This window comes from Artibeus jamaicensis, unplaced genomic scaffold (assembly GCF_021234435.1).
Source record: "Artibeus jamaicensis isolate MK-2021 breed Jamaican fruit bat unplaced genomic scaffold, CSHL_Jam_final contig_777, whole genome shotgun sequence".
In the NCBI taxonomy this organism is placed as follows: domain Eukaryota; kingdom Metazoa; phylum Chordata; class Mammalia; order Chiroptera; family Phyllostomidae; genus Artibeus; species Artibeus jamaicensis.
In genome coordinates, this window is record NW_026521966.1 from 3,054,450 (window position 1) to 3,074,026 (window position 19,577).

The 19,577-nt window shown below is 38.5% G+C and overlaps 1 protein-coding gene across 1 annotated transcript; it reads left to right on the forward strand.

Annotated features, from left to right (window-relative positions):
• Positions 1–1,618: 1,618 nt before the first annotated feature.
• On the forward strand, positions 1,619–2,578 carry LOC119040156 (olfactory receptor-like protein DTMT). The gene has a single exon (XM_037133015.2). The coding sequence runs from the start codon at positions 1,634–1,636 to the stop codon at positions 2,576–2,578; it is 945 nt and encodes a 314-aa protein (XP_036988910.2). The 5' UTR covers positions 1,619–1,633.
• Positions 2,579–19,577: the final 16,999 nt, after the last annotated feature.

Genomic DNA, 19,577 nt, shown 5'->3' on the forward strand with positions numbered 1-19,577 from the left:
TAAATATTCATTTGTAAAAATTTTGTATTTTGATCCTCAATGTCAATATCTGAAGTCCTTGAGAATGAGTCTGTTGTTTGTTGTTTCTACTGATTTACAAAAATGAATATAGTTGGTTTAAACTATTATATTAGTTTTGTGTGTATAATACGGTGACTTGACATTCATATGCCTTACAATGTGATCACCACAGAGTCCATCTGTCACTGTAGGCATAGTTTTCACAACTATGTAGTGAACATCACTGTGGCATCTGTCACTGTGCATAGTTTTCACAACATTATTGGTTATATGTCCCTTCACTGTATGGGTGAAAAAGATGAAGTGTGTTTTTTGAAAGGAATTTTTCTGTATCTTAAGAACAATGGGAATACATGAAGACTTGAGGAGAATGATGATCAGGTTTCCATCTTAGAATGCCACAGTGAGACTGAGAGATACTTAAGAAGTAAGGTTCCAGCATGAAGCAGGAATATGAATGAAGAGCTGTTTCAGTAGTATAGATGAGATATGAAGTCATTTGGTTTAGGATAGTGAGAGATGAGGAAAGGAATAGATGAATGAGAATTAAGTGGTAGAATCTATCAAACTTGTTTACAGATGGATGTTGATGATGAGAGACAGATGGGAATGAAAGAAAACTCTCAGCTTTATATCTGGAGAGCCTGGAACTCTTTCAATGAGACCTGGAGAATTAGAGGAGGAGGGGATGAGGAATGGGGCAGGGTGAGGTGGTAATTTTCTTTTGGGATCTGTTAAACTTAAAATGCCTAAGATAGCCCTGGTTGGTGTGGCTCAGTTGGTTGGAGCACTGTCCCATACACCAAAAGGTTAGGGGTTCCACTTCTGATCAGGGCACACAACTAGGCTGCAGGGTGTAATTCCTGGTTGGAAAACATATGGGAATCTATCTATCTGTCTGTCTGTCTGTCTGTCTATCTCTAGCTATCCCTATCCCTATTCCTATTTCTACCCCTATCCCTATCCCTGTCCCTATCCCTATCCCTATTCCTATCCCTATCCCTATTTCTCTCTCTCCCCCTACCCTTCCTCCATTATCTCTCTAAAATCAATACACATATCTAAAAAATTTTAAATGCCTATGAAACAACCAAGGAAAGATCATCATTAAGCAAAGGAATATTCCTTTTTATGAGTGAGAGAGACATCTACATCAGAGGTTTAAAGGGTAATGTAAGTCTTTGAAGTAGATAAGTTTTTCTGGGCAGTATGTATAGAATTATCAGAGAACAGTGTTTAGGAAAAAGCTCAGAGGAACATTAGCATGGAAGATATTGATTGAGCAGCATAGAGTTGTAGTTACTGAGAGGGTCTTGCCAGGCACGTTTGAGGAATACTGATTCATATTATGTGTCTCAGAAGCTCAGGGAGAAGATTGTTTTAAATAAGTTGGAACATTTCATATATGAAAGAGAAGTACAAAAATAAGTCATTTTTACTATAAAAGTTCTGATAATAGAGATTATTATAAGTTCTGATTATTATTATTGTGAAAAGGTGATATAAAGTATTTTTGTAGAGTGTCTAAAATACCATCATAGAAATGTACTCATTTTTTAATTCAAATTTCAATGGACACTATCATTTCTTTCTAAAGATACTGGAGACAGCCATGGCAGGAAGGAATCAAACCATCATCACAGAGTTCCTTCTTCTGGGACTGCCCATTGAGCCAGAGCAGCAAAACCTCTTCTATGCCCTGTTCCTGGCCATGTATCTTACCACTGTCCTGGGGAACCTCCTCATCATCATGCTTATTCACCTGGACTCTCACCTCCACACACCCATGTATTTCTTTCTCAGTAATTTGTCTTTCTCTGACCTCTGCTTTTCCTCTGTCACAATGCCCAAGTTGCTGCAGAACATGCAGAGTCAAGTCCCATCCATCCCCTATGCAGGCTGCTTAGCCCAAATGTACTTCTTTCTGTTTTTTGGAGACCTGGAGAGCTTCCTGCTTGTGGCCATGGCCTATGACCGCTATGTGGCCATCTGCTCCCCACTGCACTACACCACCATCATGAGCCCCAAGCTTTGTTTCTCCCTGGTGGTGCTGTCCTGGGTGCTGACCTCATTGCATGCCCTGTTACACACTCTTCTCATGGCTAGATTGTGTTTTTGTGCTGACAACAAGATCCCCCACTTTTTCTGTGACATGTCTGCTCTGCTGAAGCTGTCCTGCTCTGATACTGGAGTTAATGAGTTGGTGATATTTATCATGGGAGGGCTTATTCTTGTCATCCCATTCCTACTTATCATCATGTCTTATGCACGAATTGTGTCCTCCATCCTCAAGGTCCCATCTGCTAGAGGCATCTGCAAGGCCTTCTCCACCTGTGGCTCCCACCTGTCTGTGGTGTCACTGTTCTATGGGACAATTATTGGTCTCTATTTCTGCCCATCAGCTGACAACTCTGTTGTTAAGGAGACAGCCATGGCTACAATGTACACTGTGGTGACCCCCATGCTGAACCCCTTCATCTACAGTCTGAGAAACAGGGACATGAAGGGAGCTCTGGGAAGAGTCTTTTATAAAAAGATATTTTCTTGTTATATATGATTACACATAATTTTATTCAGTAGATTACACATATCAAATTATTATTCCAGATATTTTTCCTCACCATGTTAATGTCAGTTAAAATGACATGCTACATAATTATTTAGTATGTTAAACAGATGACTTGACATTTGACAGGTGAACTAGGTAAGGAGGTCTTTGTGACACCTGACTAGCCCTTCCCCTTTGTATTCCCCAGGGGACCTTGGGAAAGCATGGTTTAAGCATCACTTGCCATCAAAGAGATGCAAATTAAAAACACTGTGAGATACCACTTCACATCAGGCAGAATGACCATAACAAACAGATCAACAAACAATAAATTTTGGAGAGCTTGCAGAGAAAACGGAACCCTGGTACACTACTGGTGGGAAAGCAGACTGGTGCACACACTGTGGGAAACAGTATGGAATTTCTTCAGAAAACTAAAAATGAAACTGCCTTTTGACCCATCAATTTCATTACTGGGATTATACCCTAAGAGCCCTGAAACACCAATTCAAAAGAAACTATGCACCTCAATGTCCATAGCAACACAATTTACAATTGCCAAGTGCTGGGAACAACCTAAGTGCCTATAAGTTAATGAGTGGATCAAAAAACTATGGTACATTTACACAATGGAATGCTATGCAGCAGAAAGAAAGAAGGAATTCCTACCCTTTGTAAGAGCATGGATGAAACTGGAGAGTATTATGCTAAGTGAAATAAGCCAGGTGGTGAAAGACAAATACCACACGATCTCACCCATAAGTGGAAGCTAATCAACAAGACAAACAAGCAAGCAAAACGTAACCAGAAACATTGAAATAAAGGACTAACTGACAGTAACAAAGGGGAGGTGGGAGGAGTAATGATGGGAAGAAGGGAAAGGCTCGTTAAGGAACATGTATAAAGTACTCATGGATAAAGCCAAAGTGGGGGTAGTTTGGAGGGTGGGAGGTGTGGGTTGGTGCAGTGGGTGAGTGTGGTGGGGGGGAAATGGAGGTGGTTGTATTTGAATAACAATATAAAAATAAAAAATCTGGTAATTTTCATAAAAAAGAAGTACTATTTTAAGTGCTTTTCATGCCTTACATTTTTAACTAATTTATTACAGGATATTACTTTTAAAACCGGGACTCTGCTTTGGTTGTGGTATCATTTTAAAATTATTTCCTTTACTCTTAGGTCAATACTAAATAAGATCCAAATATCTCAATCTCCCAGCTTCCTTCTAAATGCATCCCACATAACTCTTCACAACTTCACAGGGTTTATCTCTTATCCATTTTCTTCCTCTGGTTTACTTTTGTGTGTAGTTTGTTTTCTGACTTGAAACTGATTTTTCTAATCCTTTTACCACAAGAGTGGATTCTGTCTTTTCCTGGGAATAATAAACTTTGTGGACATTACAATTTATTTCTCCATTAATGGAGGAAGAAGGTAGAAGCTGATATGCAAATCAAGAAGGGAAGGGTGCTTCTTTTCTATTTGGTAGTTCAGACTTCCTAAAAGAACTTTGTAGCTATGCCCTGTGGCACTTTGCTTTTGTAGCTAGATTTTTATTCTGCCCTTATGACAATTCTAAGGAAGTATAGAAGGTATTATCACCATTTCAGTTACTCACTAAGCCACACAGTGTGTCAATTGTTGAGTCTATGTAAGATCCCAGACTATGTGATTCTATGGATTCTTCTCATTTTCTTCAATTTTAATGAGAAGGGAAGCAGCCATTAAAAAAAAAAGACCTCTTATATATTCTGGTAACTGCTACATCTGTATGTGAGGCCCAGACCTTTCTCCAGAGCTCCCTGTTGCTATTCTCATCTGGCTAGTGGATATCTCCGTGTGAGGGTCTATGAGCAGTTCAACCTGAACATGCACAATGTGAAACTCTTTATGTTCCTCCAAGTCTGCTCTTTGTGCTTTATTCTGTGCTTTGATTTATGATGTCACTTTCCACCCAGTTACCCAAGCAGCCACTTCTGTATATGTATATATATTCACAAAAGTAGATTATAGTTTATAATCTTGAATTACACATTTTTATTTAATATTGTACTTCCTGAAATATTTTATTATTCTCCATGAGACAGTGACAGTAGTTGCTATAATAGATCAAATTCTGTTACAGACATATCAGTGGAATAATAAAAAATTAATATTCAATTAAATTACTTTCCCCTGTACTAGAGAAATCTAATTTAAAAGTCCATGAAAAATAGGTTTGATTCTCAATAGCAATGAAAATTAGGAGTATAAGACAAAAATGGTACTTGAACAATGATTAAATAAATTTAAAAAAAGAACTGTAAGAAGAAAAACAATTAAAATAAATTAAAAAATTAAACCTTTACTAAATACATCAAATAATACCACAATAAAGGGAGATAATACAATGACCCTGGAAACAGTGCCTTATTATAAACTTTTTTTTGAACAGTAATTTTTATACAATAAAATCAATTTATTTAAAGTACATTTTTATATGAGCTATGTAAACTCAATATTTAACATCATCAGGGGTTTCAAGATGGCGGTGGACTAGGACGGAGCAGATACCAGTTCCTAGTACAAAAGAGACAGAAACCTATCCAATCGGAGGAGGTGAGGCCAGCAAGCCAGCAGTTGCCAAGCATATATGAAAATAAGAGACCAGAAACCTTCTCATCGGTCAGGGAGGAACCAGATGGTAGGGAGACAGCAGCGGTACAGTAGTCTCTGGGACGGAGCAGGGAGAAACAGCCAGTGCAGGGTAGAAGAACCAGCGCCCAGTGGCGAGAGCCCAACGGCTCCTGGGACAGCCTTCAGTGCCCCGACGGCTCCCTCCCTGGGATTTTTCTGCCGGGCAGGCCGAGTGGCCCAGGCAAAGAGGTGTGGAAGAAACTTCAGCCTGCGCGCAAGTTGGGGAACTAGTCGCTCCACACGCAGTGTGTCTGGGCAAGTGCCTGAGGGCGCCTAGGCCAACGTTCAGCGTCCAGAAAGCTCCCTCCCTAGGATTTTTGGGCCCGGACCGGCCAAGAGACCCAACCAGAGGGGATCAGAGGAGATTTCAGCCTGCACACAGTTCTGGGTCCAGCGCCCAGCGTGGTGCTGCTACATCCCTAGGTTTTTTTTTTTTTTTTTTGCCAGAGGTTGGCCAGGGGACCCAGACAAACACAGGAGCAGAAGGGATACACACCACGCAGCGTGCCATGACGAGCACACAGAGTTTCTAGGTCGGCGCCCAGTCCTCAGATCGGCTCCCGGCTTCCAGTCTACCTTCCTCAGACTATCTGGAAGCCCAGGGTGCTGAGGGGTCCTGGGAAAAGAGCTGAGACCCTCAACCCCCTCCCTTTCTGGCCAAGCAAGGTGGGGGGCCAGGAGAGACTTGTTTGATAGAGTTTACAGAGAGGGTGTGGAGAACAAAGGGCCCCAACCAAGGACTCTGTGGTTGCCAGCCCAGGAGAACTCAGAGGTGCAGCCTGGAGCTCTGAATCCAGTAGACACGGCAGCCTGGTCTGCTTCACACCCAGCTTGGCAGCAAACCCAGGATTGGGCAGAGGGTCTGGGGCTTCCCAACTGAACGGGGGCAGGCCTGTGCTCAATCCCAAGGGAACCAGGCAACTAGGCCGGTGCAGGTGCCTGCAAACACAGCAAACCAGACTATGGCAGTAACCCCTGGGAGGGGAGCACTGCAAGAAAGTCCTAGTTCCCCATTGTAGGGAGCTGGGGAGAGGTGCCAAGTGTCTGGATCCTGAGACGGGCTGGCTGAAAAAATCACAACAATCGACCCTGAGCCAACTGCAACCAGAAAAACCGGTTCAGCTAGTTTGAAGCCAACAAGTGACATTTCCTTTTCTGAGGTTGTTTTGAGAGATTATTTTTGTTTGTGCGTTTTTTGTTTTTTGTTTTTTTACTTTATTTTATTTTTATTCTTTCTTTTTTTATTTTCACCTTTCTTCCTTCTCCATTCCTTTTCTTTATCTTTTTGCTTTTTTAAAGTAATCTGTTATTTCTTTTAAACTTTATTACTGTTTCATCTTTCCATACTTTTGTCCTCTTTTCCTGGATTTTCTGTTTTATTTCTTTTTCTTTTCTTTCTAAACTTATTGCTCTTTCTTCCATTCCCCTACCATTTTTTTCTTTCTTCCTTTTATTTCTTTCCTTATCATTTCTTTCTTTTACCCACAAGAGTCACAATCAACTTGAAAATATGAAAAGACCAGAGCTGGACCCATAGAAGAGGCCTCCCAATAGTAGAGTCAGAGAGACAAATTGCACATTGTTGTAGGAGAGAAGCCACAAGTTGCTGCATATTTGAGTAGGTGGAAGCAGAGAACAACAGGATAACCAAAAGAGGCTGCACCATTGAAATTCACAGGCATTCCACCACAAAAGTTCACACCATAAACCCAGGGTGTCAAAACAGATTAATCTAAGAAGCTGAGGCTAACAAGAAGAGTCTCACAAACAATGGGAAGACAAAGAAACAATCCCCAAATGAATGGAAAGGAGGAATCCTCAGAAAGAATGTTAGATGAAATAGAGGCAAGTCAACTATCAGATACTGCATTCAAAGCACTGGTTATCAGGAAGTTCAAAGAGCTCACAATCAGCTACCAGAAACTACAGGGAAGCTACAATGATCTCACTGTGAACTATATCAACATAAAAAAGGAAATGGAAATTATTAGCAAGGGCCAAGAGGAAAGGAAGAATACAATTTCTGAATTAAAAAACACAGTGGAAAGCATTAAAAACAGGGTGGATGAAACAGAAGATCGGATTAGTGAATTGGAGGACAAAGTAGAAAGCATCTCACAGAAAGAACAGGAAAGGGAAAAGAGGTTCAGAAAGAATGAAGAGGGATTAAGAGAAATGCAAGACAATATGAAACGTAATAATATCCGAATAATAGGAATACCAGAAGGAGAAGAAGAAGAACAAGGGATAGAAAACATAATTGAAAGAGTAATGAGAGAAAATTTCCCTAATTTGACAAAAGAAAAAGTCACACAAATCCAGGAATCACACAGACTCCCAATCAAGAGGAACCCAAAGAGGCCCACTTCAAGACACATCATCATTAAAATGGCAAAATTCCAAGACAAAGAGAGAATCTTAAAGGCAGCAAGGGAGAAAAAAGAAATAACATACAAGGGCATCCCATTAAGGTTAGCCACTGACTTCTCAATGGAAACACTCCAAGCAAGAAGAGATTGGCAAGAAATATTCCAAGTAATGAGAAACAGAGGCCTACAACCAAGGCTACTTTACCCAGCAAGGCTCTCAATCAAGATAGAAGGCCAAATAAAGAGCTTCCAAGACAAAAGAGGTCTAAAAGAATTTGCTGCCACCAAGCCAGCTCTACAAGAAATACTAAAAGGTCTGCTTTAAGGAAAGGAAGGAAAAGAGACAGACAGAGAGAAACACAGGTACAAAAATGGCAATGAATAAGTACCTATCAATAATAACCTTAAATGTAAATGGATTAAATGCTCCAATCAAAAGACACAGAATAGCGTCATGGATAAGAAAGTATGACCCACACATATGCTGCCTACAAGAGACCCACCTCAGGACAAAAGACCATCACAGACTAAAAGTGAAAGGCTGGAAACAAATTTTCCAAGCAAATGGACAAGAAAAAAAGCTGGGGTAGCAATTCTCATATCAGACAAAATAGACTTCAAAAAAAGGGCCATAAAGAGAGACCCAGAAGGTCACTTCATAATACTCAAGGGAAGAATCCACCAAGAAGACATTAACATCATAAATATATATGCACCCAACATAGGAGCACCAAAATATATAAGGAAAATCTTAGAGGAATTCAAGAAAGATATAGATAGCAACACAATTATAGTGGGGGTTTTAACACCCCACTATCAAAAATGGACAGATCTTCCAAACAAAATATCAACAAAGACATTGCGGCATTAAACAACACCCTTGATGAAGTGGACCTAACTGATATATACAGAGCTCTTCAACCCAAGAAGCTAAATACACATTCTTTTCAAATGCACATGGAACATTCTCAAAGATAGACCACATGATAGGGCACAAAACAAGCCTCAACAAATGCAAGAATATTGAAATCATACCAAGCATTTTCTATGACCATAAGGGACTGAAACTGGAAACCAACCCCAAAGGAAAAAACCCAAAACACCCAAAATCATGCAGACTGAATGGTATGCTATTAAACAATGAATGGGTCAAGAATGAAATTAGGGAAGAAATCAAAAAGTTTCTGGAAACAAATGAAAATGATCTCACAACAACCCAAAACTTATGGGATACAGCCAAGGCAGTCCTGAGAGGGAAGTTTATAGCAATACAGGCCTACCTAAAAAAAAACAGAAACATTTCAAACAAACAACCTTACTCTACACCTGCAAGAACTCGAGGAACAACAACAAAAACAGCCTAAAGCAAGTAGAAGGAAGGAAATAACTAAGATCAGAGCAGAACTAAATGACATAGAGACTAAAAGTACAATTCTAAAGATCAATGAATCCAGGAGTTGGTTCTTTGAAAAAATAAACAAAATAGACAAGCCTTTAAGTAGGCTCATCAAGAAAAGAAGGGAACGGACACAAATAAACACAATCAGAAATGAAAGAGGAGAGATTACAACTGATACCACAGCAATAGAAGGGATTGTAAGAAATTACTATGAAGAACTGTATGCCAAGAAATTTGAGAACCTAGGGAAAATGGACACATTTCTAGAAAAATATAATCTCCGAAAACTCAATGAAAAAGCAGTAGAACAACTGAATAGACCAATAACAGCAAAAGAAATTGAAGCCATAATCAAAAACTCCCATCACACAAAAGCCCCGGACCAGATGGATTCACAGGAGAATTCTACAAAGTATTTAAGGAAGAGCTAACCCCTATTCTTCACAGACTATTCCAAAAAATCCAAAAGGATGGAAAACTCCCAAACTCCTTTTATGAAGCCAGCATCATCCTAATTCCAAAACCAGATAGAGACACAACAAAGAAAGAAAACTTCAGGCCAATATCGTTGATGAACATAGACGCTAAAATCCTCAACAAAATATTGGCAAATCGCATCCAACAATATATCCAAAAGATTATACACCATGACCAAGTGGGATTCATCCCAGGAATGCAAGGATGGTTCAACATTCGCAAAACAGTAAATGTAATTCATCACATAAACAAAAGCAAACACAAAAACCACATGATCATCAATAGACGCAGAAAAAGCTTTTGATAAGGTACAACACCCACTTATGATAAAAACACTCAGCAAAGTGGGAATAGAGGGAGCATTCCTCAATATAATAAAGGCCATTTATGAGAGACCTACAGCCAATATCATACTCAATGGGCAAAAACTAAAAGCTTTTCCACGAAGATCAGGAACAAAACAAGGATGTCCACTTTCACCACTTCTATTCAATATAGTATTAGAAGTTTTGGCCACAGCAATCAGGCAGGAAAAGTAAATAAAAGGCATCCAAATAGGAAAGGAGGAAACAAAACTGTCACTCTTTGCAGATGACATGATAGTGTACATGGAAAATTCTATAGACTCTACAAAAAAACTGCTCAAACTAATTAATGAATTTGGCAAAACAGCAGGATACAAAGTCAATATCCAGAAATCAAAGGCATTTTTGTATACAAACAATGAATCAGCAGAAGCAGAAATCAGGGAAAAAATCCCATTTGATATAGCAAAAAGAAAATAAAATATCTGGGAATAAACCTAACCAAAGAGGTAAAAGACCTGTATGCAGAAAACTACACAGCCCTGAAGAAAGAAATCAGGGAAGACACAAACAAATGGAAACAAATACCGTGTTCATGGATTGGAAGAATTAACATCATCAAAATGTCCATACTACCCAAAGCAATATACAGATTCAATGCAATACCTATTAAAGTACCAATGGCGTATTTCACAGACATAGAACAAACACTTCAAAAATTTATATGGAACCATAAACGACCCTGAATAGCAGCTGCTCTTTTGAGAAAGAAGAACAAAGTAGGAGGGATCACAATACCTGATATCAAACTGTATTACAAAGCCACTGTAATCAAAACAGCCTGGTACTGGCATAAAAACAGGCACATGGAGCAATGGAACAGAACAGAGAGCCCAGAAATCAAACCAACTCTCTACAGTCAATTAATATTCGACAAAGGGGGCAATAACATAAAATGGAGTAAAGATAGCCTCTTCAGCAAATGGTGTTGGGAGAACTGGACAGCTACGTGCAAAAAAATGAAACTTGAGCACCAACTTACACCATACACCAAAATAAATTCAAGGTGGATAAAAGACTTAAATATAAGCTGTGACACCATTAAAGTCCTAGAGCAGAACATTGGCAAGAAAATCTCAGATATTCCACGCAGCAACATTTTTACAGATATGTCCCCTAGAGCAAGGAATATAAAGGAAAGAATAAACAAATGGGATCTCATCAAAATAAAAAGCTCTGCATGGCTAAAGAAAACAGTATTAAATTTAAAAGACAACCAACTGTATGGGAAAACATATTTGCCAATGATACCTCAGACAAAGGTTTAATCTCCAAAATATACAAAGAACTTACAAGACTCCACTCTAGGAAGACATCGAACCCAATTAAAAAATGGGAAAAGGACTTGAACAGACACTTCTCTAAAGAGGACATACAGAATATCCAGAGACACATGAAGAGATGCTCAATATCGTTAACTATCAGAGAGATGCAAATTAAAACCACAATGAGATACCACTTTACACCAGTCAGGATGGCTATAATAGACAAAGCAACAAACAACAAATGTTGGAGAGGGTGTGGGGAAAAGGGGACCTTAGTTCACTGTTGGTGGGATTGCAGACTGGTACAACCATTATGGAAAACAGTATGGAATTTTCTCAGAAAAATAAAAATTGACCTGCCTTTTGATCCAGCAATTCCACTCCTAGGATTATACCCCAAGAATCCTAAAACATCAATTTCAAAGAACCTATGCACCACAATGTTCATAGCAGCACAATTTACAATAGCCAAGAGTTGGAAGCAACCTAGGTGCCCATCAGTAAATGAATGGATCACAAAATTGTGGTACATATACACAATGGAATTCTATGCAGCAGAGAGAAAGAAGGAGCTACTACCTTTTGCAACAACATGGATGGAACTGGAAAGCATTATGCTGAGTGAAATAGGCCAGGTGCTGAAAGACAAATACCATATGATCTCACCTTTAACAGGAAGCTAAACAATAAAACAAACAAGCAAACAGAATAAAAACAAAGACACTGAAATAGATAACAAGTGGGCAGCGACCAGAGGGGAGAGGGAAGGGAACTTAAGGGGAAAAAAGGGGAGGGATTTTGAGGAACAAGTATGAAAGACACAGAGAGGAGGACTGGGGGTGGGGGGGAATGGGAGGGAGGAGGGGGGAGACCAGGCGGGGGGGGTGGGATGAAAGAAATAGATTAAAAAAATGTACTTGAAAAGTAACTAAATAAAATTTAATATTAAAAAAACAAAAACAAACAAACAAAAAAAACATCATCAGTTCTCCTTAAATACATTCGATGTCATCTAAAGAAAATTCTCAGTGGGATTAATTTAATGGAAACTGAGAAGCTTATTTTGATGTAAGTTTCACATATTTTACCACATAAGAATAAGGAACTTTTCTTATGTGGACAAATTATAACACAAGCAAATTTGAAAGAGAAGTGACAGACTGTAACATGCCTGACAGATATGAGATTAAAATTCAGAATATGCAGAGAATCCTACAAATAATATAAGAATAAAACAAATCACTGAATTGAAAAATGTACAAATAATATTAACAAAAAATTAATGAAGATTAAACAATTTCAAAACATCTTCAACTTCAATGTTATCAATAAAATTCAAGTTGAATGAACAAGTGATAATTGAACGATGACATAATTGACAAATTTATAGATGATTGATCTCCTGAGGTAATAGCAAGGATGTGGGAATAAGAGCACTCAAGTACATTCCAATTTTCTTGAAGTATAATTTACACATGAGAAAATGCATTCATGTTAAGTGTATAGTTCAATGAGTTTTGACAATGATAAATATCCATGTAACCTCTACCCCAGTCTATGTCTCAAATAATTTCATCACCTCACAGTTCACAGTGTCCCCTTGCAATTAATCTTCCATTCCCTACCACTGACCTGTGGTACTATTTTATGTATTTGGATTACTATTAGAGATTAGATATGCCTGATTTTCTATTTCACATAAATGGAATCATTTAGTATGTATGCATTTGTTTTTGGTGTCTTTAGCATTGCAGAAAGTTTTGTAGCTTTAGATATAAAGTTCTTTTTATTACGGAGTAGTATTTCATTTTGTAAATATAGCACAGTTCATTCATTTATTCATTTATATTTTGTTAGACATTGCTGTATCCAGTTTTTGAAGATTATGAATTGTTGAAAAATGACATCTTTCCCCGTCACTGAATTACTTGAGTGCCTTTGTATAAAGTCAACTGACCGTGTGTAGATGCATCTATTTCTGCACTCTGTTCCATTGGCCTATATATTTCCTACTCACCTATCCTTATTCAAATGTTAACACCATTTTATCTTTATTACATCATTTTCCTTATGTATTCTCATACATGTATTCTCATATCTTATGTATTCTCATATCTACATGTAGTGTCCTTTTTAGCCTGACCTGATCTGAAAGGGACCATTTTATTTCCTTTATTACAGCAATAAATTTTGATTTTTTTAAATTGTTTTTGCCTTAAGTCAAACTTTGCTATTAAAAGACAAAACATGCTGTTGTCACTTATCATAATATTTTTCTTTGTTATTGTTTGTGTTAAACAGAATTCTTTTCCCCATCATTATTTCACTGTTATGAGTTTTTAATTTTTCAATTCTTTATTTTGATTAATTCATTTTTTGGATTATATCTTTCAGTCATTTTAAAAATAAGAATCATACGTGAATACTATATTGAATTTTCACGTTTTAGATTTTTCTTTTGTATGTGTGCTTATACCTGAAAGGACAAGTTGGCTACGTACAGAATTTTGTGGACATCTGCATTCCCACTTAAAATCCATTCTTAAAAATGGCTGTAGAAAAATCTGAGGTAAGGCTGACTACTCCCACTTTCCTCCACCCTTAAGTGGCCATCTTCTTTTTCCCCTGAAACTTACAGGATTATTTCTCTAAACATGAAATTGAATAACTTCATCAGATTTTTTTTGTATCAACTGACTTTTGTTACAGTTTTTTAATAACAGAAGATCCCTTTTGATTTACAAGTCTGTACCTTTCTTCATTTCAAGATTTTCTGCTATTATATCTTGAATATTATTATTGTTGCACTTTTTTTCCTGTTCTCCAGTAAGGCCAATAATTTTTATAGCAAGTTTGAAATTTATGTACTACAATCTCTCTACACATAAATGATAACTTTATTTTTTACAAATTAAAAAAAACAGAATTTATAATATTAGGCTTCTAGAGACATTATCAGAGTGGAAATATCATATATACTTGAATTCATAGATTGAAAAAATGAAATCCTATGTCATTAAACCTGTGACATTCAAAACGTGAGTTACAGGTTGTTTTTTTTTAAATTTTATTTAGTTATTTTTCAAGTACAGTTTTTTGTCTATTTTTCCCATCCCAGCCTCCCCTGCCCCTTGCTCCCCACCCCCTCCCATTTCCTCCCCCCCTTAGTTCTCGTCCCTGTGTCCTTCCTATTTGTTCCTCCAAATCCCTCCCCCTTTTTCCCCTTAACTTCCCTTCCTTCTCCCCTCTGGTCACTATCCCCTTGTTCTCTATTTCAGTGTCTTTGTTTTTTGGGTTTTTTTTTCTGCTTACTTGTTTGTTTTGTTGTTTAGCTTCCTGTTAAAGGTGAGATCATATGGTATTTTGTCTTTCAGCACCTGGCCTATTTCACTCAGCATAATGCTTTCCAGTTCCATCCATGTTGTTGCAAAGGGTAGTAGCTCCTTCTTTCTCTCTGCAGCATAGAATTCCATTGTGTATATGTACCACAATTTTGGATCCATTCATTTACTGATGGGCACCTAGGTTGCTTCCAACTCTTGGCTATTGTAAATTGTGCTGCTATGAACATTGTGGTGCATAGGTTCTTTGATATTGATGTTTTAGGATTCTTAGGATATAATCCTAGCAGTGGAATTGCTGGGTCAAAAGGCAGGTCGATTTTTATTTTTCTGAGAAAAATCCATACTGTTTTCCATAATGGTTGTACCAGTCTGCACTCCCACCAACAGTGAACTAAGGACCCCCTTTTCCCCACAACCCCTCCAACATTTGTTGTTTGTTGCTTTGTTTATGATAGCCATCCTGACTGGTGTAAAGTGGTATCTCATTGTGGTTTTAATTTGCATCTCTCTGATAGCTAATGATATTGAGCATCTCTTCATGTGTCTCTGAATGTTCTGTATGTCCTCCTTGGAGAAGTGTTTGTTCAAGTCCTTTTCCCATTTTCTAATTGGGTTGGGTGTCTTCTTAGAGTGGAGTCGTGTAAGTTCTTTGTATATTTTAGAGATTAAACCTTTGTCTGAGGTATCATTGGCAAATATGTTTTCCCAACAGTTGGTTGTCTTGCTAATTTAATACTGTTTTCTTTAGCCATGCAGAAGCTTTTTATTTTGATGAGATCCCATTTGTTTATTCTTTCCTTTACATTCCTTGCTCTAGGGGACATATCAGTAAAGAAGTTGCTGCGTGAAATATCTGAGATTTTCTTGCCAATGTTCTCCTCTAGGACTTTAATGGTGTTATGACTTACATTTAAGTCTTTTATCCACCTTGAATTTATTTTGGTGTATGGTGTAAGTCTGTGCTCAAGTTTCAACCAGAGGCCTACAACCAAGGCTACTTTACCCAGCAAGGCTCTCAATCAAGATAGAAGGCCAAATAAAGAGCTTCCAAGACAAAAGAAGTCTAAAAGAATATGCCTCCACCAAACCAGCTCTACAAGAAATACTAAAAGGACTGCTTTAAGGGAAGGAAGGATAAGAGGGAGACAGAGAGGAACACAGGTACAAAAAATGGCAATGAATAAGTACCTATCAATAATAACCTTAAACGTAAATGGATTAAATTCTCCAATCAAAAGACACAGAATAGCTCAATGGATAAGAAAGCATGACCCACACATATGCTGCCTACAAGAGACTCACCTCAGGACAAAAGACCATCACAGACTAAAAGTGAAAGGCTGGAAACAAGTTTTCCAAGCAAACGGACAAGAAAAAAAAGCTGGGGTAGCAATTCTCATATCAGACAAAATAGACTTCAAAAAAAAGGCTGTAAAGAGAGACCCAGAAGGTCATTTCATTATACTCAAGGGAAGAATCCACCAAGAAGACATTAACATTGTAAACATATATGCACCAAACATAGGGGCACCCAAATATATCAAGAAAATCTTAGAGGACTTCAAGAAAGATATTGACAGCAACACAATCATAGTAGGGGATTTGAACACCCCACTATCAAAAATGGACAGATCTTCCAAACAAATTATCAAAAAAGATATTGTGGCATTAAACAACACCCTAGATGAAATGGACTTAACTGATATATATAGAGCCCTTCATCCCAAAGAAGCTAAATACACATTCTTTTCAAATGTACATGGAACATTCTCAAAGATAGACCACATGATAGGACACAAAAGGAGCCTCAACAAATTCAAGAAAATTGAAATCATACCAAGCATCTTCTCTGACCACAAGGCACTGAAATTAGAAACCAACCCCAGGTTTTTTTTTTTTAATTATTTGATTGTTGTTCAATTACAGTCGTCTGTATTTTCTCCCCCCTCCCTTCTTCCCTCCAAACCCCCTCCCCACCTTGCTCCCACCCTTCCCCTTGGTTTTGTCCTTGTGTCCTTTATAGTGTTCTGAAAATCCTTCTCCCCACTGTCCCTTCCCCTACTCCCCTCTGGCTATTTATTGTTAGATTGTTCTTATTTTCAGTGACTCTGGTTATGTTTTGTTTGCTTTTTTCTTTTGTTGATTATGTTCCAGTTAAAGGTAAGATCATATGCTATTTGTCCCTCACCGCCTAGCTTATTTCACTTAACATAATGCTCCCCAGTTTCATCAATGCTGCCACAAAGGGTATAGCTCCTTCCTCTCTGATTTCAAATCAGTTTGTCTTCTTTATACTTTATCAGTTTTTCAAATCTGTCCACATTTCATTTTTTTATATTTATATCATATCAACCTCTTTCTCTCCCTCTCTCACTGCCTCTCTTCCTCTTCTGCTTGTCTCTCCCTCTTTCTTCTCCCTTTCTTTTTTCACAGTAGTTGAGCTATTTGAGATTTTTCAGACATCAAGATATGTAGCCACTAAATTCAGCATTCAGACTCTCCTAGAAAAAGAACATTCTGGTACATAATTACGACACTATTTTCACAACCAAAAATTAACATTAATACACATATTTAATATAAAATCAGTATATACATTTCCCCAATGATAAAGGCCTTGTTTCTATGAGAGATTTATTAACATATAATTTATATACCATGCTATTCACCCACTTAAAGTACCAAATTTAGGTTTTTGTGTATTTACACACTTGTGCAACCATCATAATCAATGTCAGAACATTTCATTACCCACAAGGAAACCCCATGCCCATTGACAACCACTACCCATTTACCTCTAGCAATCACCAATCTGTGTCTGTATGGATTTGCCTGCTTTCTAAAAAAATGATAGCCAAGCAAGAAAGTTGTTTCCCAAAGTTTATCCTAATAGCACAGAAAACCCTATACTTAACCACTTTATCCTACCCTGACAATGATTAATGAGCTGTACCCATAGTCCTGCACAAGTTAAACCCAATGAAAGCTTATCTAGGCAAGGGTCAGCATGTAACAGAATCATGTAACATGTGTGTTTTTTCCCAGCATGTTTCAACTGACATAATGTGTTCACTATGTATTGTAAGATGTATAAGTACTTCACTTATTTTCATTGCTGAATAATATTGCATTGTATGGACACACCACATTTTATTTATCTAGTCAACAGTTGATGGCTGTTTGTTCCCTGGGCCTATTGTGAACAGTGCTGCTATGAACATTCCTGTACACATATTACTTTGAATACCTCACTTTTTGGAGGTATGCACCTAGGAGTAGGATTGCTGAGCAACATGGTAATCCCGTGATTACCTTCAGGAAGAGTCACTAAACTACATCACTTGCCCCTGTGCTCTCCACCCTCTGCCCTCCGCCAGCAGCATGCTGCACCTCAGCCACTCTGAACTTCCCTAACTTTGTAAAAGCTCCAGGATCTCTCACCTCTGGGCTTTTCCACATGCTATTTCTTCTCTCTGGACACTTTCATTCTCTTTTCTTAATAGACTCCTCAGATTCCACATAACCTCTACTGAAAAAAAAGAACATTTTGCCTTCCACAGCAGGGGTGGGCCATGCTCTCACTCTCTTTCTGTTGCCATCTTGATTCTGTGTTCCTGCACAAAATTCCCAGCAAAGCTGCAGAAACTGTCCCTGCTACAGAGCAGAAATTGCCACAGCCCCAGGCTCAGACAGGCTCTGGAACAGAATCTCACAGTGAAGAAGCAGCACCAGAGCTGGAGGAGCAAGGTCCCACACAGTCAGCCATGCTACAAGCCCAGTGGGTTGCTGCAGCTGAAATTGATGAGGAGCCTGTCAGTAAAGCCAATCAGAGCCCAACTGAAAAAAAGGCATGGAATGCTGTGTCCAAACTGGGTCTTTGACAGTTTACAGGGGTTACCGGGTACCTTCTCTGGAAATTTAAAAATATTCTCTTTGTCATCACAAAACCAGATGTCTACAAGAGCCCAGCTGCAGACACCTGATGTGGACACTGGCCCACAGTGCCTGTGGTGTTATGGATGAGATATGAGATAAATTCACATGGACTACTGAGTCCTGTGGAGAAAAAGGGACAGCATGTCTAATCCCTCAAGGGGGGAGCACCTCAGAGTGGCTTGGCCACTCTCTCAGGGGGAGAGCATGCTGACCCTTGCCTAGATAAGCTTTCATTGGGTTTAACTTGTGCAGGACTATGAGTACAGCTCATTAATCATTGTCAGGCAGTAAGGATCAAACAGTGGATAGCATACAAAGAACTATTAGGGCTTCTTCTGAGTCAGGGTCTATCAGCTAGGAGGCTACAAAACTTTGGGAAACAAACTCATTTCTTGCTTGGGCCTTTATCATTTAACTAAGAGCATTCTTAACAAAGCAGGCTTCACAGGATTTTACATATCCTTTCTTAGACCTGATCACCCAATGAGCCCGCTTTTTCCAGAACTGGGCTGCACTGCCCTCTGTCATTGTTTCAGGCTTAAGTTTGCTTGGGAAATTTGTTTACAGCCCTTCACTTTTAGACTGTGTAGGTCTTTTGTCCTGAGGTGGGTCTCTTGTAGGCAGCATATGTGTGGGTCATGCTTTCTTATCCATTCAGCTATTCTATGTCTTTTGATTGGAGCATTTAGTCCATTTACATTTAAGGTTATTATTGATAGGTACTTATTCATTGCCATTTTTGTACCTTTGTTTCTCTCTGTCTCTCTCTTTTCCTTCCTCTCCTTAAAGCAGTTCTTTTAGCATCTCTTGCAGAGCTGGTTTGATGGAGGTGTATTCTTTTATACTTCTTTTGTCTTGGGAGCTCTTTATTTGGCCTTCTATCTTGATTGAGAACCTTGCTGGGTAAAGTAGCCTTGGTGGCAGGCCTCTGGTTCTCATTACTTGGAATATTTCTTGCCATTCTCTTCTTGCTTGGAGCATTTCCATTGAGAAGTCAGCAGCTAACCTTATTGGGGCTTCCTTGTATGTTACTTCCTTTTTCTCCCTTGTTGCCTTTAAGATTCTGTCTTGGAATTTTGCCATTTTAATAATAATGTGTCTTGAAGTGGGCCTCTTTGGGTTCCTCTTGATTGGGACTCTGTGATTCCTGGATTTGTGTGACTTTTTCTCTCATTAA